General features: G+C 42.1%; 1 protein-coding gene across 1 annotated transcript in view; it reads left to right on the top strand.

Annotated features, from left to right (window-relative positions):
• SUGT1 (SGT1 homolog, MIS12 kinetochore complex assembly cochaperone) overlaps positions 1-21,338 on the top strand; it is a 137,778-nt gene that overhangs the window by 61,746 nt on the left and 54,694 nt on the right. Inside the window, exons 9-10 of the mRNA XM_040425388.1 lie at positions 1,209-1,243; positions 13,357-13,453. Coding sequence (XP_040281322.1) covers positions 1,209-1,243; positions 13,357-13,453 — 132 coding nt within the window. The remainder of the gene's footprint in view (positions 1-1,208; positions 1,244-13,356; positions 13,454-21,338) is intronic.

The raw sequence follows: 21,338 nt of genomic DNA, 5'->3' as shown, positions 1-21,338 counted from the left end.
GGGGTCGCTTTTTTTGGAGTTTCTACTCTAAGGGTGCATCAGGGGGTTTTCAAATGTGACATGGCAGCTTAACATTATCCCAGTGAACTCTGCTTTCCAAAAACCATATGGCGTTCCTTTCCTTCTGCGCAATGCTGTGTGCCCGTACAGCGGTTTGACCACATATGGGGTGTTTCAGTAAACTACAGAATCAGGGCCATAAATATTGAGGTTTGTTTGGCTGTTAACCCTTGCTTTGTAACTAGAAAAAAATGGATTAAAATGGAAATATGCCAAAAAGTTAAATTCTGAAATGTCATCTTCATTTTCCATTAATTCTTGTGGAACACCTAAAGGGTTAACAAAGTTAGTAAAATCCGTTTTGTATACCTTGAGAGTGTAGTTTCTAAAATGGGGTTAATTTTTCTGGAGTTTCTACTCTAGGGGTGCATTAGGGGGCTTCAAATGGGACATGGTGTCAATAAACCAGTCCAGCAAAATCTGCCTTCCAGAAACCATATGGCGTTCCTTTCCTTCTGTGCAATGCTGTGTGCCCGTACTGCAGTTTACGACCACATATTCTGTAAACTACAGAATTAGGGCCATAAATATTGAGGTTTGTTTGGCTGTTCACCCTTGCAAATTGTAACTGGAAAAAATGGATTAAAATGGAAAATCTGCCAAAAAAGTGAAATTCTGAAATTTCTTCTCCATTTTCCATTTAATTCTTGAGAAACACCTAAAGAGTTAACAACGTTTGTAAAATCAGTTTTGAATACCTTGTGGGATGTAGTTTGTAAAATGGGGTCATTTTTGGTTTCTTTTATGTAAGCCTCACAAAGTGACTTCAGACCTTACCTGGTCTTTAAAAAGTGGGTTTTGGAAATTTTCTGAAAAATTTCAAGATTTGCTTCTAAACTTCTAAGCCTTCTAACGTCCCCAAAAAATAAAATGGCATTCACAAAATGATCACAACATGTAGTAGTCATATGGGGAATGTAAATTAATAACTATTTTTTGAGGTATTACCATCTATTATAAAAGTAGAGAAATAGAAATTTGGAAATTTTCTAATTTTTTCCAATTTTTGGCAAACTTGGTATTTTTTTTGATAAATAAAAATGAATTTTTTTGACTCAATTTTACCACTATCATGAAGTACAATATGTGATGAGAAAACAACTACCACTGTGTTAATGGTGAACACCGCATCTCTTTTCTCCTAACAGCCATCCACTAACCAGAAGAAAGCATTACAATACAGGTATTTTTTATTTAATGTATTAGCAACATGATGAAGAAACTGTAAGAAGCTCTTATAGATGGATGCATGCATGATGTTTTTTTACTAAACGCACACAAGATTTATAAAAGCCAAGGTTCAAAACTGGAACTTGGCTCTTTATCAAGAACATACAAGGCTTTCTGCTCAATGTGACAAAAAGGCCTTTCTGTGTTTATATAAAAACCCAACCTTGGTTGATATATAGTACACATTGGTATCATTTCTGTATGATCTTGTGCCTTCCAAAACTATTCAATGTGAGCTTCAATACCAGATATTAAAGGTCCCATGCAGCCACATTTGTAATTAGAATCGCCAGTTCTTGGATCAACACCATTTTTCAGAGGTGTGCTGCTATCCTCTGGGTGGGTCATCAATATCAGATCAGCAGGGGCCTGACTCCCAGGATTCCCAGCTGTTAGAAAAGGCAGTGGCGGTCCATAAGCACTTAGGTCTCTTCCTAGGCCAGTGATGTCACCGTATGTTGGTCACGTGGCCTAGTTCAGTCAAGTCAGTGGGGCTGAGCTGCAATACCAAGCACTACCACTATACAATGTATGACGCTGTGCTTGGCAAAACTGCCGGGAGCCTGCAGAGCTCCAGTGAGCACAGTGACTCCCAGAAACAGCTGATTAGTGGGGGTACCAGGACTCTGATCCCATCTATGTGAATGTGATAATGATGACCTATCCTGAGGATAGGTCATCGTTATCTTTACACAGATAACTCCTTTAAAGGCCACTTTAAAGTGGTATTCCGGTTACTAAAAGTTATCCCTTAGCCTGGATAGGGCAGAATAGGAGATAACTGTTTGCTGCGTACCCCCATCCTGATGGAGTGACAGATCCATTTTCTATGGGAATGGTGGAGATAGCAGAGTGCAGTTCTCTGCAATATTGGCAGTCCCATAGAGAATGAATGCTTGACCTGTCACTTGATCTGGACCCCTATAATTATGCCTTATCCTGCGGGGATAACTAATTAACGTTTAGTAACAGTAATACCCCTTTTACTTTAGCAGATTTTCTGTAAACAGCATGGTAAGCCACCACATATTTATTACAGCTTCAGCTCTGATGTCCTGAGCACCGTCACTCTGTTTATTACAGTTCACTATCCTGTCCTATCTTAGGCAGTTAAGGAGATGCATATGACCAGACCAATCCATCTGTGTCCTCCATAGAGTAACGCTGTGCATGTCACCGTACAAGCGCTGCACGGTGTTATTCTGTTGAAGCTTCTGATGTTCCATTGTTGTGTGGAGAATGGTCTAAAACTAATGTTCACATTAAATCCAGCATACATGTACCTTAAAATGATGGCAGAAACTGAAAGGGGTTGTCCCATCTTAATATTTATGGCATATTGCTAGGATATACCAAAGTGTCAGGTGCAGGTACCACCTCTGGGACCCTCTCCTGTCTCCAGAATGCCTCCCCCAGACCATGGTATGCTCTACTTCACTTTGGGTGTCCCGTTCTGGAGATAGTAGCGGGTTTCAGAGGTGGTACCCACACATATCTGACTTTTATGGTATATCCTAGCAATATGTCATAAATGTTCAGATAGGAAAAGCCCTCAAAGTAGCTGTACATCCAGCTGACATGTAACTTGCTGCAATCAGACACACAGCTGCGTCTAAACTGTTAGGCCCCATTCACACGTCCGCAATTTCGTTCCGCGGAATTGCGGACCCATTCATTCCTATGGGGCAGCACGATGTGCTGCCTGGACACGGAATTGCGGATCTGCACTTCCGTTCCGCCAAAAAATTGAACATGTCCTATTCTTGTCCGCAATTGCGAACAAGAACAGGCATATTCTATTAGTGCCGGCAACGTGCGGTCCGCAAAATGCGGAACACACGTTGCCGCTTTCCGTGTTTTGTGGCTCCGTAGATCCGCAAAACACGTTGCGGACGTGTGAATGGAGCCTTAACCGGGGCTGTGACACTTTATAGAGCAGAGACACTGGAGAAGCCGGCAAGGGACCAATCAGAGTGCTCTGTTGCTGGTGATCGCTCTGATTGGTTAGTCTGTACAGTATATTTTGAAAAAAGTGTTTTTGTCGCTGCACTCAAAGTCTAATAACGTTTTTATTTTACTGCTGACTGCGCTTTAACCTCTTAAGGACACATGACGTACCGGTACGTCATGATGTCCTGGTACTTAAGGACACATGACGTACCGGTACGTCATGTGTTGTTCCGATCACTGCTGCCCGGCCAGCAGTGATCGGAACCCGGTGCCTGCTCAAATCATTGAGCAGGCACCTAGGCTAAATGCGCGGGGGGGTCCCGTGACCCCCCCATGTCGGCGATCGCGGCAAACCGCAGGTCAATTCAGACCTGCGGTTTGCTGCGATTTCTGCAGTTTCTGGTCCCCGCGGTCCCTGACCGCGGGGATCAGAAACTTTATATGCCTAAAAAAAAGTTTTATTCACCCCCCCCCCTGCACCCCCGAATGATTTTTATGGTGGCGGGAGGTGCAGGGGGAGGGTTGCGGGCGGTGTGGGCGGTGCGGGAGGCGGACGGTGCGGCAGGCGGGATCGCGATCCCCCGCCCGCCTCCCCTTGAAAATTCATTGGTGTTCAGTGGGTATACCAGGGTGCCAGCACATTGCTGGCACCCTGGTATAAACGGCTGACATCTGCGATGCGATGTCAGCCGTTTAACCCTTTCCATACAGCGGTCCGTACGGCATAGATCTGTTCAGTGTAAGTAAAATACAGTACAGAACAATATATATTGTTCTGTACTGTATTATACAGACATCAGACCCACTGGATCTTCAAGAACCAAGTGGGTCTGGGTCAAAAAAAAAAAGTGAATAAAAGTGAAAAAAAAGTAAAAATCAAAAAACACATTTATCACTGATAAAAAATGAAAAAAATAAAATTCCCTACACATGTTTGGTATCGCCGCGTCCGTAACGACCTGATCTATAAAACGGTCATGTTACTTTACCCGAACGGTGAACACCATAAAAATAAAAAATAAAAAACTTTGATGAAATTGAAATTTTGCCCACCTTACTTCCCAAAAAAGGTAATAAAAGTGATCAAAAAAGTCGCATGTACGCCAAAATTGTAACAATCAAACCGTCATCTCATCCCGCAAAAATCATACCCTACCCAAGATAATCGCCCAAAAACTGAAAAAACTATGGCTCTTAGACTATGGAGACACTAAAACATCATTTTTTTTGTTTCAAAAATGAAATCATTGTGTAAAACTTACATAAATAAAAAAAAAAGTATACATATTAGGTATCGCCGCGTCCGTATCGCCCGGCTCTATAAAAATATCACATGATCTAACCCCTCAGATGACCACCGTAAAAAAATAAAAATAAAAACGGTGTAAAAAAAGCCATTTTTTGTAATCTTAAGTCACAAAAAGTGTAATGGCAAGCAATCAAAAAGTCATATGCACCCCAAAATAGATGCCAATCAAACCGTCATCTCATCCCGCAAAAAATGAGACCCTACTTAAGATAATCGCCCAAAAACTGAAAAAAACTATAACTCTTAGACTATGGAGACACTAAAACATTTTTTTAGTTTTAAAAATGAAATCATTGTGTAAAACTTACATAAATAAAAAAAAATTGTATACATATTAGGTATCGCCGCGTCCGTGACAACCTGCTCTATAAAATTACCACATGATCTAACCTGTCAGATGAATGTTGTAAATAACAAAAAAAAAAACGGTGCCAAAAAAGCTATTTCTTGTTACCTTGCCGCACAAAAAGTGTAATATAGAGCAACCAAAAATCATATGTACCCTAAACTAGTACCAACAAAACTGCCACCCTATCCCGTAGTTTCTAAAATGGGGTCACTTTTTTGGAGTTTCTACTCTAGGGGTGCATCAGGGGGGCTTCAAATGGGACATGGTGTAAAAAAAAAACAGTCCAGCAAAACCTGCCTTCCAAAAACCATATGGTGTTCCTTTCCTTCTGCGCCCTGCCGTGTGCCCGTACAGCGGTTTACGACCACATATGGGGTGTTTCTGTAAACTACAGAATTAGGGCCATAAATAATGAGTTTTGTTTGGCTGTTAACCCTTGCTTTGTAACTGGAAAAAAAATATTAAAATGGAAAATCTGCCAAAAAAGTGAAATTTTGAAATTTTATCTCTATTTTCCATTAAATCTTGTGCAACACCTAAAGGGTTAACAAAGTTTGTAAAATCAGTTTTGAATACCTTGAGGGGTGTAGTTTCTTAGATGGGGTCACTTTTAGGGAGTTTCTCCTCTAGGGGTGCATCAGGGGGCTTCAAATGGGACATGGTGTAAATAAACCGGTCCATAAAAATCAGCCTTCCAAAAACCATACGACGCACCTTTCCCTCTACGCCCCGCTGTGTGGCCGTACAGTAGTTTACGGCCACATATTGGGTGTTTCTGTAAACGGCAGAGTCAGGGCAATAAAGATACAGTCTTGTTTGGCTGTTAACCCTTGGTTTGTTAGTGGAAAAAATGGGTTAAAATGAAAAATTAGACAAAAAAATGAAATTCTCAAATTTCCTCCCCATTTGCCAATAACTCTTGTGCAACACCTAAAGGGTTAACAACGTATGCAAAATCAGTTTTGAATACCTTGAGGGGTGTAGTTTCTTAGATGGGGTCATTTTTGGGTGGTTTCTATAATGTAAGCCTCGCAAAGTGACTTGAGACTTGAACTGGTCCCTAAAAATTGAGTTTTTGTAAATTTCTGAAAAATTTCAAGATTTGCTTCTAAACTTCTAAGCCTTATAACATCCCCAAAAAATAAAATATCATTCCCAAAACAATTCAAACATGAAGTAGGCATATGGGGAATGTAAAGTCATCACAATTTTTGGGGGTATTACTATGTATTACAGAAGTAGAGAAACAAACTTTGAAATTTGCAAATTTTTCCAAATTTTTGTTAAATTAGGTATTTTTTGGTGCAAAAAAAATTATTTTTTTGACTCCATTTTACCAGTGTCATGAAGTACAATATGTGACGAAAAAACAATCTCGGAACGGCCTGGATAAGTCAAAGCGTTTTAAAGTTATCAGCACTTAAAGGGACTCTGGTCAGATTTTCAAAAAATGGCCTGGTCCTAAGGTGTAAAAAGGCTGTGTCCTTAAGGGGTTAAGAGGGCTTATTTTTTGCAGGACACCTTGTCGTTTATAATGCTTTCATTTTGAGGTACATACGACCATTTTGATCACTCATCAATAACTTGAATAAATGAACAAAAAACAGTCGATTTTGCATTTGTTTGGTGTTCACTGTTAGGGCTAAGGCTACATTTACACTACCGCGTAGTGGTATTAGCCTGGCGGATTCTCTGTATATTTGCCAGGCTGCGGCCAGATCTCCATTGGACAGCATTCATGTAGCTTCTCTGCCGGAACAGCCTGTTGGATCTTCAGAACGCTGGTGTGAAACTAGCTTAAGATGTATAATTTTATTAGGATACAGATTTATGTATATTTTGTATTTATCTATTTTTAAAGGTAGTCTGTCACCAACAGTACATGTTTGGACTGTTCCTGGTGGCCTCCAGCTTACATCACACCCTATCCCAGACATACTTTTGTGTTCCTTTTTAGTTCTTTATTGCCCCTAAAAACCATCTTGATATTGCTATATAAGTTAGCATAAAGAGCCCAAGGGGCAGTATCTATTCACCGTGCAGCACAGCCACTGCCATCTGAATCGGAGCCCTGCTTCTCCCCCTCGCTCCACATCATCAAGCAACTGCTGGAAAGCTCCCGCAGGCGCACCGCCCCGCTGTGTTTGCGCCTCCACCATCCTGACCCCTCTTTGGGCAGTGTCTTCATCAACTGCACATGCGCCAAAATGCTGTGTTGGTCAGAAATTATTTTTTTTCTTTAACTATTACTTGTTACTTGACCTGGCCTTACATTTTGGATTGCTGTATGTATATGTAGCAACACTCTACTGCAGCTGAACCATCAGGCATTGATTGGGAATGAATGGAATTTCTGATCATTGCACTGTGTGTTGAAAGTGTCCTTAGAATAACCCTTGTGATTGAGTTTTGGGTAAATTATTCTATCTAATGGCAAATTATCCCGTGAAGCCTTTAATAGCCAACCCTAAAAATCCATGTTCATCAAGGAGATGCTAAACCTTAGCAAATATTAAAGATACATATATGAAAATGTCAGCTAAACAAGAGCCGTTAAGACTTTCATCAAGAAAGTCGGCTACAGATACAAGCATTTTTGCTGAAATCTTGCAGACAGAGGGGGAACTCTTTCCTCCCACCCCCTCCATCTTTAATTGGGGACCAGATGGTATTAGGCTGTGTTCACCTGTCGTTTATGCCCTAAGACTGATGTAGATGTTAGATGGATTCCTCAAATGGATGCCATACAATGGCCCATTGTAAAAAACAAAACAAAAAAAATACTGTACATTGTTTTAATACTAAAATACAAAAATGTCAGGCAGCACAGCAGTAGAAAAGTATGAGGAGGAGTGCCAGTGGCTGTAGAGGCGATCCAACAACCATATAACGAATAGAAGACTAACTCCACGGCACTTCCGAAAACAAATGTGCGTTTATTCACAAAATATCAAAGTTTCAGTCCTCTCAATGGGACCTTTCTCAAGCAGTGACAACGAATAAACGCACATTTTTTCCGGAAGTGCCGTGGAGTTCGTCTTCTATTTATTTTAATACTAGATATTGTTGTATGGAGTAGTGTAGCCAGACAAGGGCTGAAACAACACTTTTGGCCTCCGCCTGGGTAATCTAGGGACGTACTGTATTTGGCATATATGTCTGAGTTCGTACACACAATTTGAACACAGCCCAGCTTCAGCAGTGTGCACTTTTTGTTGCGCTAGTTTGTATAGGGCAGCTATGATTATATACACTTCTAGACCCTATTCAAACGTCATTGATTTCCATAGGAGATTGTGAGTCAAAACCAGGAGTGAGGGTAAGATAAGCTATAAGGAAAAGATCTGAAGCTGTTTTTGTATTTTAGACCTCCACATGCTTTTGGCTCAAAATCACTGACCGAACACTGACTGTGCGATAAAGGCCTTATGCACACGACCGTTGTGTGTTTTGCGGTCTGCAATTTGCGGATCTTCAAAACACAGATGGCGTCCGTGTGCGTTTCGCAATTTGCGGCCCCATTGAAGTGAATGGGTCGCATCCAAGCCGCAAAAACTGCGGCTCGGATGCGGACCAAAACAACGGTCGTGTGCATGAGTCCTAAGGCCTAATTCACCAAAATAGCAAGTTAGGGCAAATATTTTTCTTCACTTTTTTTTCACTGAAATTCCGCAGTGGAATTGCAGGGAATGTGAACAAACCCGTACAGATAGATCTGTTAATATAGCACATCTACATTACAGCCCCACATGGTTTTGTTACCCAGCTTTCCCAGGACCTTGAAAGGCAAATCTGCCTAGCTATGCTACAGGAGGATTTCTCACTGCATGATTAGTCACATTTATCATTAAAGCTTCACAGGGATTGTTGGCCTTTCAAGACTCCGGAATAGCAAATTTGACTAGTTAGGCTGGGTTCATATCTGCGGTTTTGTCTCCGGTGATCTATTCTGGCGGAGGAACAGACTGCTGGAGTTTACAGTGTCCGGTGCTGCGCCGGATCCCCATTCACTGTAATTGGATCCGGCATACAGGTGAAACTCGAAAAATTTGAATATTGTGCAAAAGTCAATTTATTTCAGTAACGCAAATTAAAAGGAATTGTCACACTCTAGTCAGCTAATTATTCCATACCCCCTGAGCAAAGGGTACCTGAGATTGTGACTTTGGGGTTTTCATAAACTGTAAGCCATAATCATAACAAGTAAAGGCTTGAAATATCTCACTTTGCATTAGGGTTGGGTGATATAAACAATACTGTACTGTATTAACTTTTAGCCCCCTTAGGGACTAGAACCCTTGTCCTATTCACCCTGATGGAGATCTATCAGGGTGAATAGGACTTCACACTGTCCCTGCTGCCCTGTGCTTTGTGCACACAGCAGCAGGGAGCTGACTATGGCAGCCAGGGCACATAGCCGGCTCCCGACCTCTATGAGCGGTAGCTGTGATCCGCGGCAGTTAACCCCTCAGGTGTGTCACCGGAGGAGTTAACTACCGCAGATCGCAGCTACTTGTCATAGAGGTCGGGAGCCGGCTATGTGATGCTGCAGCCAGCTCCCGCCTCCTGTATATGAATTAATGAGATAGTTATCTTCATTGGTGGCGCAGTGGCCACAGCCCCTCCCCTCCTCTTGTCCTCCTTCTCTCATTGGTGGCAGCGGCGGCACAGGGGGAGGGAGACACTGCTTCCTTCTCCCCTGTGCTGCTGAGGGAGCACGGATTGCGCGGAGAGCAGTGCGATCCGTGTTCCCGATTCGTTATCGGAATATCGGCAAAATACATGCCGATAACGATAACTTTCAAAATCTTGAATATCGGCCGATAATATCGGTAAAACCGATAATTGGTTGATCCCTAGCAATTATGCATTTTTGTACTTTATTTGGTTTGCACAGAGCTGTTGCATTGCATGTTTTGTTTTGCACTGCAGGAAAGGTAAGTATATTAGCAGGGGTTCGAATCTACCGGGGGGGGGGGGGGGGGGGGGGGTGTGGCTATGGCATGGGGCTGATGGCACTGGCTGGGGGACATGGATGATGGCAATGGCATGGGGCTGATGGCGCTGGCTGGGGGACATGGATGATGGCAAATGGCAATGGCATGGGGCTGATAGCGCTGGCTGGGGGACATGGATGATGGCAATGGCATTTTTACATTTTGCACTTTATTTTCAACAATTTTGTGTTTTTACTAACACTTCATCTTTACATTGTTTGGAAAAAGATTTGTTACACAATACACATCTTAAAAGTATCGCACATGCTTCAAATTATATCGCGATATAGATTGTAGGCCATACCGCCCAGCCCTACTTTGCATGTATCGAGTCTATCTCCTATATTAGTTTCACCTTTTTAAGTTGCATTACTGAAATAAATGAACTTTGCACGATATTCAAATTTTTCAAGTTTCACCTGTATGTGCCGGCTTTCGGCTAGACAAAAAATGCAAAAAAAAAAAATGTTTTTCGCCCAGCCGAGGGCCGGCATGTACGCCGGGCACAGTGAACTCTGTCTCTTTGCCTGACAGACCAGACTAACTGCATTAAAGGGGTTGTCAAAGTTATATTTATTGATGACCTATCCTCAGGATAGGTCATCAATATCCGATTGGCTGGAGTCCGACACTCTGCACCCCCGCCGATCAGCTTTTTGAAGAGAAGGCGCGCACCGTGCCAGCGCTGCCTCCTCTTCATTGTTTTCCTGCTAGCCATTGCATCTGCAGCGGTGAGCAGGTGTAATTACACCCAACCCACCCCATTCATTTCAATGGTAAGAATCGCTTCTATAGCTATCCGTACCATTGAAATGAATGGAGCGGCTTGGGTGTAATTACACCTGCTCACCGCTGCAGATGCAATGGCTAGCAGGTAAACAATGAAGAGGAGGCAGCGCTGGCACGGCACGCGCCTTCTCTTCAAACAGCTGATCGGCAGGGGTGCCGAGTGTCGAACTCCAGCCGATCGGATATTGATGACCTATCCTGAGGATATAGGTCATCAATAAATATAACTTGAACAACCCTTTTAAGGATGTAGATGTGAACCCAGCCTTATACCATGAAATGACATTTCAGTATGTATCAGTGCATGACAAGGCCAACTCGCACTCTGCAGGCTGTAATGAGGGACATATTGGTTATATGAATCCAGTACTGCACTGAATGGACATACAGGGTAGCTTCCTATAGGTTGCAGTAGGTAGACCGCTAACTCACACACTTTTTTTTGCCATGTATCATTGCCGATAAAGATATGTTCATATGATGTGTAGGAAAAAACACTGCGGAAGATTTTCAGTTTGAGCTGCTTCCGGTCCATGCACTAAATGCCCATTCACTGAGGCCCATTGTTGTGGGGCACTGAACTGACTATGTTCCTCCTCCTAGAGGAGATTGTTAGTAGAATTTATTAGCTTGCTCAGTCATGATCCATTTTTATCAATTTGATTTGCTTTGCGCTTTATACGTGCAAACTAGATCTTTAACAGATGTAAATTTCATAACTGTCCTTTGAGGGCCTTTTTTTTTATTGTTTATTTGAGATTCCTTGTTTTATTTTTAGTTAGCTCTTTGTTTTATTTTTACTTAGCTCATTTGATAGAGGTAATATTCTGTTTCAGAAAAGTGGGCTCTAGCTTTTTAATGTTAAAATCAAAATAAAAAATTATTTTTGTAAAGCAAAATGGCTGCAGGACAATTAAATTAGATGCTGCAGTATGTGAGATTAGCCACTAGTCGGCAGTGTTGTTCTACTTTTTCCTCTATCTTAGTTACTATGCAGAAGCAGACTGCTTATTTTTATTTTGTATATGGTACAGAAAAAGTGTAAAAAAATATATATACTGTATATATTTTCAGCCCGCATTTTTGCACTGAACATCCAGCATACGGTGAATGTGAAAGTCCATCCAGCATCTAGTTTCCCAGATGTGAAAGTCCAGCTGCTTATCGGATATATGCATTTGTACAATGCATTTCATAGTCTCCTTGCTCCTATACGTATTACCAATTTATTACAAAACTTTTAGTCTCTGTTCATATGGATTGCATGCTGAAATACGTGACAAATCCAATGACTGTAGATCCAGGGCAACTAAGTGACACTTCACTTATTTCCCACAGAAAACCAGAGGGTCGGCCCAATGGTGACAGTGGTGCTAATCCTTATGCAATCCAACTGCAGAAATCCAAGGTTTAGGCCCCATCCACATAACGTATTTTTGTTCCGCATCTGATCTGCATTTTTGTTGCGGATCGCACATGGACCTATTCATGTCAGTGGATCCGTAAAAAAAAACAAAAACACAGCACAACATAGAACGTGTCCTATTCTTGTCTGTTTTGTGGATAAGAATAGTCATTGTTACAATGGGTCCGCAAAAAAAACGGATGCAACATGGACATGATCTGTATTTTTTGCGGATGGCAAAATACATACTCGCGTGTGAATGCACCCTTAGTCTCAGATTTCTGCCACAGAAATGCACATCAGATTACATGCAGACATAGGCAATTTCCTTGTGTTCCTATATCTTGTTTAAGACCTGGATTTACAAATTCACTTCCAGTCCCCTTTGAGGTATGGTCAGCATCACTGGGTTTTCTGGTGATAATTGACTATTAACTGAAGCCCACTAGCCTGTACACCTCCTGAAAAAATAATTACCTGCTCTCCACTGCTTTGGTCCTGCAACCTGGCTCTTTCTCCTTCATTTTCCAGTTCTTAGCTTTTCTTCTGGCCTGCTATGGACATGATCTCTTGGGCTACTGCAGTCAGTATCTGGCTTCAGGAGTTATGTCTCACTTAGAGACATGTCACCACTGGGGCCAGTTATTGGCTGCAGCTGCAAGAGTAACCATACCCAACCAGAAGAAAAGAAGCCGGGGACTGGAAAATGGAGGAACAAGAGCTCGTAGGTGTGAATCTTTCACCAAGCAATGCAGGCTAAGAGCCTTCAGTTAATAGTTTATTACAAAAAGGCCCTTTAGAGAGGAATTCTTTTTATGCATAAAAACTATACAGTGCAAATGTGTTAGCAGTAAATGTGCCAATCATCCTTTTTTTTTTTTTTTTTTTACTTTTTAGTCACTTTTATTGATGCCCATTCAAAATGTTTTTCGGCCCAATTAAACATTTGGCATATCCAATATAACATATCATTGTTTCCTAAAGGATTGTTGTTTGACTTTTTTACTTATAGTATCCATGTTGTGTTAATTACGGTATAATAATTGTAATATATTGTAAAATATTTTTTTTGTATTTTTATTAGTAAATGCTTACCATTCACTGTGTATTGCATAGTGCGTCAACTGGGTGTCTGGAGGAATTATTCTGGGAACTTTGCTTGTATCCATATGATACAAATGGAAATGATTGTATATTTTTGCATGCATTTCTTGTAGACTCCAAATGATGACTGCTTTGACTGTTGTTTTTTTATTTTACTATGAAGACATGACTGGTATCAAACAGAATCTCAGGTCGTCATTACAGTAATGATCAAGAATGTGCAGAAGGAAGATGTACACACATGGTTTACTGAGAGACAGGTAAGAAGACAATTTTACTGAGGATATGTATCTGCTGTTATATGTTCAGAGAGGAAAGATAATAATCGGAATCATCTGAGAGGAGGCCACCCCAAAACCATTTTGGTAAGACTTCTGTACTTGTGAATTATGGAATATCTGTAGCAATGCCTTAAAATTTCAATGCAGTGAATCTAACTAGTGGTTGAATGGAGTATAATATGAGAAATATAGGTGTTCTGTTCATAGGCAAAGCATAGTCATTTTTGTGGTTATGACTAGGCTTGAGCAAATCGACCTTTAGATCATAGATCTGAAGTCAATTCATTCAAATACTTTGATTTTAATGCGGTTTCCATACAGCATGGAAATGTATTGGCTCCGTGAAGCCAAAGTTCGTTTTGCCTGATTTGCGAGAGACTTCGGTGCATTACTACTGTATTCATATCTGTGTATTTAAAAACAGGTACCAGCCAGGATTGCTATTTTAAATTGTTTACATATGCATATAGGAATACAGTAGGAATTCACTGAAGTCTCGTGCAATTTTGGGCAAATGAACTTTGGCTCCACTGAGCCAATATATTTCAATGCTGTACGGAAGCAGCATTAAAATCAAAGTATTTGAACAAATCGACTTCGGATCTATGATCTGAAGGTTGATTCACTCAAGCCTAGTTATGACATAACTGCTGTAGAGAAGTGTAGAAAAATCACTTTTATGGTTATGTTGTAAAATTTTTATTAAGGGTTTTACATGAAGTCTTAAATAACATACATTGAAATACAAGCGTATATAAAAATAAGCGCCATTAAGACATAAGAATATATCAGATATACACTGGCAATGAGGTAGTTATATTCAAATGGCTCAGGTGTTAGCTTGGCCTCTCGACCACTTTTATGGTTATGGATCCCCAAGGTATTCATGCAGCTCACAAATAACTAGTATTGTATCCAATGTAATACTTTATTCACTATCCTGTTTTTGTTAGTTTAGTGCTGTTTAATACCAGGTATGTTTGTCAGCAGGACTGTGCAGATTGAGGGAAACCCTGAGAGTCTTTAAAGGGGTTATCCGGGAATTAAGAAAATTAAAATTGCTGAAAATACTGAAATATAACTTTTATTATAAATATATTCCCAAATACCTCATTAGTTATAATGGATGGTTTTGTCTGGGGAGCAATCATCAGAGGAAATAAAATGGCTGCTGTCATATTAGTGCACACAAAACCTGTCCTAATCACACAGGAGGACAAGTTACTTCAGAACACTGAGCTGAAGAGCTGCCTCATCCTCCGCTCTGCTTGTCAGAGATCCTGAATACAGCTGATAAGATCTTCAGCTGAATCTCTGCAGGAATGGAGTTCATGAGGAGATGTGAAGTAGAGAGAGGAGGTGGGGATGTGGTTAATGAGCAGCAGCTTTTATATGCACTCTCTGTTACCTGTGTGGTGTGTGGCTCCACTAAGCGGTTTGTTGTAATAGCCTCAGTCCCTCTGAAGCATCCAAGGTATCAAAGCAATAGCTCATATGGAGGATGTTTTTACAGGAGGTAGGTTTGCCATAAAAACTCCAGAAGGTGGCCAGCTACTTTTAGCTAGTTTAAAGTTAAAGGGAACCTGTCACCAGTTTTATGGTGTCCTAACTAAGGGCAACATAAATAAGTGACTGATTCTCTTAGCAAAATGCTGGGTCACTTTCTTTAATTGACCCAGTTAATCTGCCAACATCTTGTATTGAAAAGCTCCAGCTCATAATGATGAGTCCTGAATATTCATGAGCTCCTGACTCTCCCCGCCTACCTGCTGCTGATTGACAGTTTTTTTTTTTTCCATATGAATCAGCAGCAGGTGGGCAGGGAAGTGGCTATAGCTCTGAATTAAAAAAACGCTGGACTCACTGACATCACGCTGGACTCAAATCAGCTCATTAGCATGTGTCATCTTTGTGTGTATATTATGAGGTAACCATCTGTCACACCAGTAAGTGAATACATCTAAGGCACTTTTTAGTAGTTAATGATTGTATATAATTAGTTAGATTATAGTCAAATATCCACACGACAGGTTCCCTTTAAAGGGGTTCTCTGGGAATAAAAAAAAATGAAAATACTTAAATATGACTTTATTATGAATATATTCCCAAATAACTTTCACTAGTTATAATGGCTCCTTTTGTTTAGGGAGCAATTACTAGGAGAAATAAAATGTCCACCAACCTAGTGCACACAAAACCTGTCCAAATCACACGGTAGGACAAGTTACTTCAGGACACTGAGATAAAGAAAGGCCTCATCCTCCTCTCTGCTCTGCTTGTCTGGAATTAAAAGCAGCTAAAGTCTGCTTTCAGCAGCTATCGCTCCGTACCCGAATTCTAAATGTTGTATCTCCTGATGTGGTATAGCTAATGCTGTGATTCTAATCTTGTTTTAAAGTCCAGTTTGTCAGCTTTCAAAGAAGTGAACAGTTTTCTACATAGCCCAAGATATGAAGGTTTAACCTCTTAAGGACACATGACGTACCGGTACGTCATGTATGGTTCCGATCACCGGCGGGCGGTGATCGGAACCCGGTGCCTGCTCAAATCATTGAGCAGGCACCTAGGCTAAATGCGCCGGGGGGTCCTGGGACCCCCCCCCCCCCATGTCGGCGATCGCAGAAAACCGCAGGTCAATTCAGACCTGCGGTTTTCTGCGTTTCCGGGTTATTCGGGTCTCTGAAGACCCGATAACCCGGAACAGGATGGTGATGGTGGTGTGATTTCACCCCACCAATCACCATCCAGCGATCCTGAGAGGTGATGGTGACATCACCTCTCAGGATCGCCTCTGATTGGTCTGTGGGCGGGCCGGCAGCAGATTCAAATGATGCAAGCGCTCCGGAGGAGAGAGGAGCTGCCTGCACGTCGTCCATCGCTGCCAGCATCGCCCCATCTATGCCCCCCAGGACCCGATCTGTGCCCCAGCACCCCCCATCTGAACTTCAGGTGCATAGGGAAAGTTTGGGTTAGGCAGGGAAAATAAAGGGAAAGTTAGTTTGAAAACTTTGATTGCATCACCCTAAGTTAGGGTGTCTGGGGTCCACAGCACAGCTGTGTGACCCTAGACCCCCCAGGGGTGCTGCCGCTTGCCCTTCCCCCCACTTTTTTGGGGTGCAGGATTTTTTTATTTATTTTTTTGTGTACGCTGACTGTGGCCGGCACTCTTAGCGTCCGGCCACTGTTAGCGAATCGCACACCCCACCGCTGATCAACTTCGGACGGTTGATCAGCGGTTTTGATTATTTTATTTTTTTTACATTTTTTTGCCCTTTTTTTTAGTTATTTTTTATTTATTTTTTCTGTTAGTTTTAGGGTGAGTTCGTGAACACCCGTGCCCCCACACACACGCACACCAAATAAAGTTTTGCACACACGCACATACACACTCCCCTATGGCCCGCCGGACGTTCTCGGCCGAGGAGGCATACGCCCAGCTTGCCTCCGACTCCGAGAGTCCCAGTGAGGACGAGGATGACCCCACATTCCTGTTGTCATCCGCGTCCTCCTAATCATCTAGCGATGATGATGAGCCCCCAAGGCGGCGGAGATGCGGAGCAAGGGGACCGCCATATTAGGGACCCTGTGGCCCACACTAGTACGAGCAGCTCTGGGGCTCGTACTGGTTTCCCAGCCCACCAGTTAAATCCACCGGAGCACCCTGCCGGTGAACTAGTCTGGTGTAGCCCAGAGCGATACGAGCCCGTGATTCCTGATTTTGTAGGCCAATCAGGAATCCAGATTTCCACAGTGGGCTACACTGAATATGACTTTTTTTGTAATTTTTTCAGTGACTCACTGGTAAATCTGATGGTGGAGCAGACGAACCTGTACGCCCAACAGTTCGTTGCTCAACACCCGGGCTCCTTTTCGGCCAGGCCCGGTGGCTGGACGCCGGTCAGTGCAGCCGAAATGAGGACATTTTGGGGCCTCGTGCTGCATATGGGCCTGGTCAAGAAACCCAGTGTCAGGCTGTACTGGAGTGGGGACGTCCTATACCAGACCCCACTTTACAGTTCGGCTATGACACGCTCCCGGTTTGAGGCCATACGGAAATGTCTGCATTATTCCGATAATGCAGCATGTCCCCCCCCGAGGTGATCCTGCCCATGACCGTCTGTATAAGATACGGCCGGTCATCGATCACTTTGGGGCCAAATTCATGGAGGCCTATGTACCTGGAAGGGAGGTCGCGGTTGATGAGTCTCTCATTGCGTTCAAGGGGAGACTCATTTTCCGCCAGTATGTGCCCTCCAAGCAGGCGAGGTATGGCGTGAAGCTATACAAAATTTGTGAGAGTACCTCAGGGTACACTTACAAATTTTGTGTGTACGAGGGGCGAGATTCCCTGGATTCAACCCCCAGAATGTCCCCCCACTCTGGGTGTTACCGGGAAACTTGTGTGGGACCTTATGCACCCACAGCTGGATAAGGGTTACCACCTGTACGTGGATAACTTTTATACCAGTATCCCCTTGTTCCAGTCCCTTGCCGCCAGATCCACATCCGCTTGTGGGACCGTGCGGAAAAATCAACACGGCCACCCTGCCCTCCCCCTCCAGGTACCTATCCCCAGGGGTGAGACCCGTGCCCTTACCACTGGAAACCTGTTGCTGGTCAGGTATAAGGACAAGAGGGATGCTGGCAACGGTCCTCAAGCCCGATTGTATCGTCGCCTACAATCGGTATATGGGAGGAGTTGATCTCTCTGATCAAGTCCTGAAGCCATATAACGCCATGCGCAAAACCCGGGCATTGTACAAAAAAGTTGCGGTCTACTTGGTACAGGTTGCCATGTACAACTCTTTTGTACTATCCCGAAGCGCTGGCAGCACAGGGACATTCCTCCAGTTCTATGAGGCAGTCCTCAAGGCCCTGATCTTTTCGGACCGGGAAAGAGCAGGCCGGAGTACCTCGGGAACTGTAGGCGCCCGGATCGTCCCTGGCCAACACTTTCCAGGTGTGGTCCCCCATACTGGAAAGAAGGGACAAACCCAAAAAAGATGCAGTGTGTCACAGGAGGGGGATACGGAAGGACACCACAACTCAATGTGACACGTGCCCCGATCATCCGGGCCTCTGCGTTATTGGTTTCTTCAGGGAGTATCACACTTCCATGGAGTACTAAATTTATTTCCCAATTTAGCACTGACATCGGATAAAAAAAACTGGTTCTCAGACTTGAGACACCCAAAAAAACTAAAATAATTTATTAAAAGTAGACATATTGGGTATCGCCGCGTCGGTAATAATCTCCTCTATAAAAATACCCCATGACCTAACCCCCCAGTTTAACACGGTCCAGAAAAAAAAAGGTGCAAAAAAAGTTGTTTTTTTTGTCACCTTACATAATAAAAAGTTTAATAGCAAGCGATCAAAAAGTCATATAGCCCCCAAAATAGTGCCAATAAAACCGTCCTCTCATCCTGCAAAAAATGAGCCCCCACATAAGATAATCGGATAAAAAAAAAAAATGACTCTTAGACTTTAGAGATACAAAAAAAATTTTTTGGTATCGAAAAGGATAATATAGTCTAAAACCTAAATTAATGTAAAAAAAATTGACTTATTAGGTATCGGCACATCTGTAAGAATCTCCTCTATAAAAATACCCCATGACCCAACCCCCCAGATTAACACGGCCAAAAAAAAAACCTTACATAACAAAAAGTTTAATAGCAAGCGATTAAAAAGTCATATAGCCCCCAAAATAGGGCCAATAAAACTGTCTGCTCATCCCGCAAAAAATGAGCCCCCACATAAGATAATCGGATAAAAAAAAAAAAATTTTTGTATCAAAAAGGATAATATCGGTTTCGCCGCGTCCGTAAGAATCTACTCTATAAAAATATCCCATGACCTAACCCCCCCAGATTAACACGTAAAAAAACACTTTTCCATTTCAATCCGTTTTTTCCAGTAAAAAAACAAGGATTAACAACCAAACAAAAGTTAATATTTATTACCCTGATACTGCAGTTTACAGAAATGCCACATTTGTGGTCGTAAACTGCTGTATCAGTAAAAGGGAGGCCGCAAAAGGAAAGGACCGACATGGTTTCTGGAAGGACGATTTTGATGGCCTTTTTTATTGACACCATGTCCTTTTTGAAGCCCCCCTGATGCCCCCCTAGAGTAAAAACTCCCTAAAAGTGACCCCATCTAAGAAACTACACCCCTCAAGGTATTCAAAACTGATTATACAAACTTTATTAACCCTTTAGGTGTTCCTCAACAGTTAATGGCAAATGGAGATGAAATTTCAGAATTTCAATTGTTGGTAACCTTGCCTCACAAAAATGTAATATAGAGCAACCAAAAATCATATTTACCCTGAAAATAGTCCCAAAAAAAATGCTACTTTATCCCGTAGTTTCCAAACTGGGGTCACTTTTAGGGAGTTTCTACTCCAGGGGTGCATCAGGGGGGTTGACACAGGACACGGTGTAAATAAACCGGTCCATAAAAATCAGCCCTCCAAAAACCAGTAGTACAGTAGTGTACGGCCACATATTGGGTGTTTCTGTAAACGGCAGAGTCAGGGCAATAAAGATACAGTCTTGTTTGGCTGTTAACCCTTGCTTTGTTAGTGGAAAAAATGGGTTAAAATGGAAAATTAGACAAAAAAATTAAATTCTCAAATTTCATCCCCATTTGCCAATAACTCTTGTGCAACACCTAAAGGGTTTACAACGTATGTAAAATCAGTTTTGAATATCTTGAGGGGTGTAGTTTCTTAGATGGGGTCATTTTTGGGTGGTTTCTATTATGTAAGCCTCGCAAATCGACTTCAGACCTGTAGTGGTCCCTAAAAATTGGGTTTTTGTAAATTTCAGAAAAATGTCAAGATTTGCTTCTAAACTTCTAAGCCTTGTAACATCCCCAAAAAATAAAATATCATTCCCAAAATAATTCAAACATGAAGTAGACATATGGGGAATGTAAAGTCATCACAATTTTTGGGGGTATTACTATGTATTACAGAAGTAGAGAAACTGAAACTTTGAAATTTGCTAATTTTTCCAAATTTTTGGTAAATTAGGTATTTTTTTTTTATGCAAAAAAAAAATTTTTTTTACTTCATTTTACCAGTGTCATGAAGTACAATATGTGACGAAAAAACTATCTCAGAATGGCCTGGATAAGTCAAAGCGTTTTAAAGTTATCAGCACTTAAAGTGACTCTGGTCAGATTTACAAAAAATGGCCTGGTCCTTAAGGTGAAATAAGGCTATGTCCCTAAGGGGTTAAAGCAGCCCCCTGCCCTGCTGCCGAAGATCTGCTTGGGCTGAACTGTTAGGCCTTTTTTCCAAAGCCCGAGTAGAGCTCGGGAAAAACTGTTGCGGGTTAAAGTGAACCTGTCATGTAATTTCTGTTGCCCTTTCTGAGAGCAGGATATGATAGAGAGAAGCTGAGTTCTATGATATAGATACACAATATTCAGAAAAGTATTGGAGGATCTTTTGCTCATAGAAGTCAGGTGTTTCATTCAGGCCCATTGCCACAGGTGTGTAAATCAAACCCCTAGCCATTCAGTCTGCCTTACAAACATTTCTGAAAGAATGGCTCATTCTAAAGAGCTCACTGAATGTGTGTGGTTCTGTAATAGTATGCCACTGTTGCACAAGTCAGTGAAATGTCTTCCCTCCTAGATATTCCATGATGAACTGTGAATAGTACTATTGCTGAGTAGTGGCTTTTAGGAACAACATCAACTCAACTAAGTTACAGAGCGGGGTCGCTGAGTGCAAAAAATCTGCCAATGCTTTGCTGATACAACAACTGCAGAGTGCCAAACCTCCTGTGGCATTGATGTCAGGACAGAAACTGTGCGCCTGCAGCTTTGTGACAGGGGTTTCCAGGGC

This window comes from Bufo bufo, chromosome 3 (genome assembly GCF_905171765.1).
Source record: "Bufo bufo chromosome 3, aBufBuf1.1, whole genome shotgun sequence".
Lineage (NCBI taxonomy): Eukaryota > Metazoa > Chordata > Amphibia > Anura > Bufonidae > Bufo > Bufo bufo.
Note: the sequence above shows the minus strand (reverse complement) of the source record. Positions and strands in the feature narration are given on the sequence as shown.